Here is a 1,814-nt window from a genome sequence, read left to right as displayed (position 1 = left end):
GTTGATTTTAACGACGATATTCTTACCTTTTAATAAGGGACAAATTCTCCACACGTTCACACATCCCAGGCTAGCGAACTGTCCGAGACTCAACTCGAGAAAGAAGAGAGGCAGACCAGCCAGGCATAGTATGATCACATAGGGGATAAGAAATGCACCTGTGGATATAACAGTTTATTGCAGACTTGTTTAATTTCATAAGAGTATTGCAGCTCTAGAGCACAAAGGAAAAATGAAAAACATCATAATCTACTTCGGAGAGAATTCAATTGAAATTTAATTTATTTAAATGAAATGGCATCAACGAAACATGTACCAGAACAAAAATATAAAATTGTAAAATACGTTATTCAAAAATCAAATATCACTTGGCCAGTTTTGCGTGAGGCATGGCAAACATACTGCAATTTTCCCAGAAAATCGGTCGGAAAAAACAGATGCTCGTAAACGTAAGTAATGGTCAGCAAAGGGCATTGATACTTAAAGTCATGTATCTTAACCAGTCAGCTCCTTTCACAATATAGTACAATATTTTTCCCTTATGTATTTTAGAGGATCATTATTATAAATCCATATTCATTGTGGTTATAAAAATTGACTGGGATTCGGATACTCTCGTATTAAATTTAATAACAAAAACATAACATTAGGCTTATTGAACGCTCAGGCCGAAAAAAGTTCGTACATACCTCCCCCATTCTCGTAGCACAGGAACGGGAATCGCCAAACATTTCCAAGCCCGACGGCATAACTAATGCAAGAAAGAATAAAATCCAATTTGCCGCTCCAAGTCCCACGTTCGTCATTTTCATCAGGCGTTTTCATGGCAATCTTCTCAATGTCAACCAGGTTTCCCTTCAGTGGGTCTATTTCCAACGGCGACTGTGCATCTTCGATATTTAGTTTGTTCCCTTGTAAGCACCGAATGGTCAATATATTTTTCTTGGAATCGAAGAATGCATCAGACATTGTTGATTCCATGGCAACGCTACTCTGTGAGATGAATTTATGATATTAATTTAACTCTTTTTCTTTTTTTTTTTAATTTTTTAAATACAATTTTATTGATTGAAGTATGAATATGGCTATTTCCATACATCATACTAGTATTTCGGACTCCTCGGGGAAAAAATCGAAAAATAAGGAATAACATTAACAGCCGACCTTACATATATTTTTTTTAGATTTCGGGTCGGTCAGGCTTTGAAGACAGTTTTTTATGGTTTTGACTTTAGGACGTCAAATACCTTACGATGTTTATAGTTTACCATTTTTTTTTAGTGATTTAAGTGGATGAATGATGCGTCTTAACATCATTTCTGTTGGTGGAATGTGGTTATTTAGAAGGTGTGTTGTCTTTTGAACTAGGGCTAGTTTGTTTATCTAATCCCATACGCTGGACACTATATTTTTTTTTCTTTTCAAAATACCGATTTCTGCACAAAGTAATGCAAGTCTCAGTATAGAGTACAAACGATGTAGGTCTATTACGAAATAGTTACGATACTGCGCATCTATTTTTCTAGCGATTTTGCGCGCACATTCGAGTTAGCTTTCGATGTAGGCCTATCTAATGCGCAAATAAATTACATTGTGGTAGACATATAAGTAGAGAAACTATTCAATTGTTAATGTGCGTGGGCAACACAATTGTTTTTAATTGGCCCAAATAATAATAGGCTTACGACATTAAATTTGACAGAATAACGTACACCTCACAGGTGCAACAGTCCCAAAGTGTATTCTCCGCCGTTTCACAAGCTGCAAGCAACTACGTTGTTCCAAAATATGCAGTTGATCCCCCAAAGGAGCCT

General features: G+C 36.2%; 1 protein-coding gene across 1 annotated transcript; it reads right to left on the bottom strand.

Moving 5' to 3' along the window:
• Nucleotides 1-26: 26 nt before the first annotated feature.
• Nucleotides 27-1,013, bottom strand: LOC117099964 (sodium- and chloride-dependent neutral and basic amino acid transporter B(0+)-like; the record flags this gene model as incomplete). The annotated part of the gene is made up of 2 exons (XM_033239496.1): nt 690-1,013; nt 27-158 (listed from the first exon to the last, which is right to left on the bottom strand). Coding segments are annotated over exons 1-2 (424 nt in total), but the record flags the coding sequence as incomplete, so codon positions are not given.
• Between the last annotated feature and the right edge of the window lie 801 nt (nt 1,014-1,814).

The sequence above is a fragment of the Anneissia japonica genome, unplaced genomic scaffold (assembly GCF_011630105.1).
Source record: "Anneissia japonica isolate Jap-2015-1 unplaced genomic scaffold, ASM1163010v1 scaffold283992_len1814_cov224_single, whole genome shotgun sequence".
Lineage (NCBI taxonomy): Eukaryota > Metazoa > Echinodermata > Crinoidea > Comatulida > Comatulidae > Anneissia > Anneissia japonica.
Note: the sequence above shows the minus strand (reverse complement) of the source record. Positions and strands in the feature narration are given on the sequence as shown.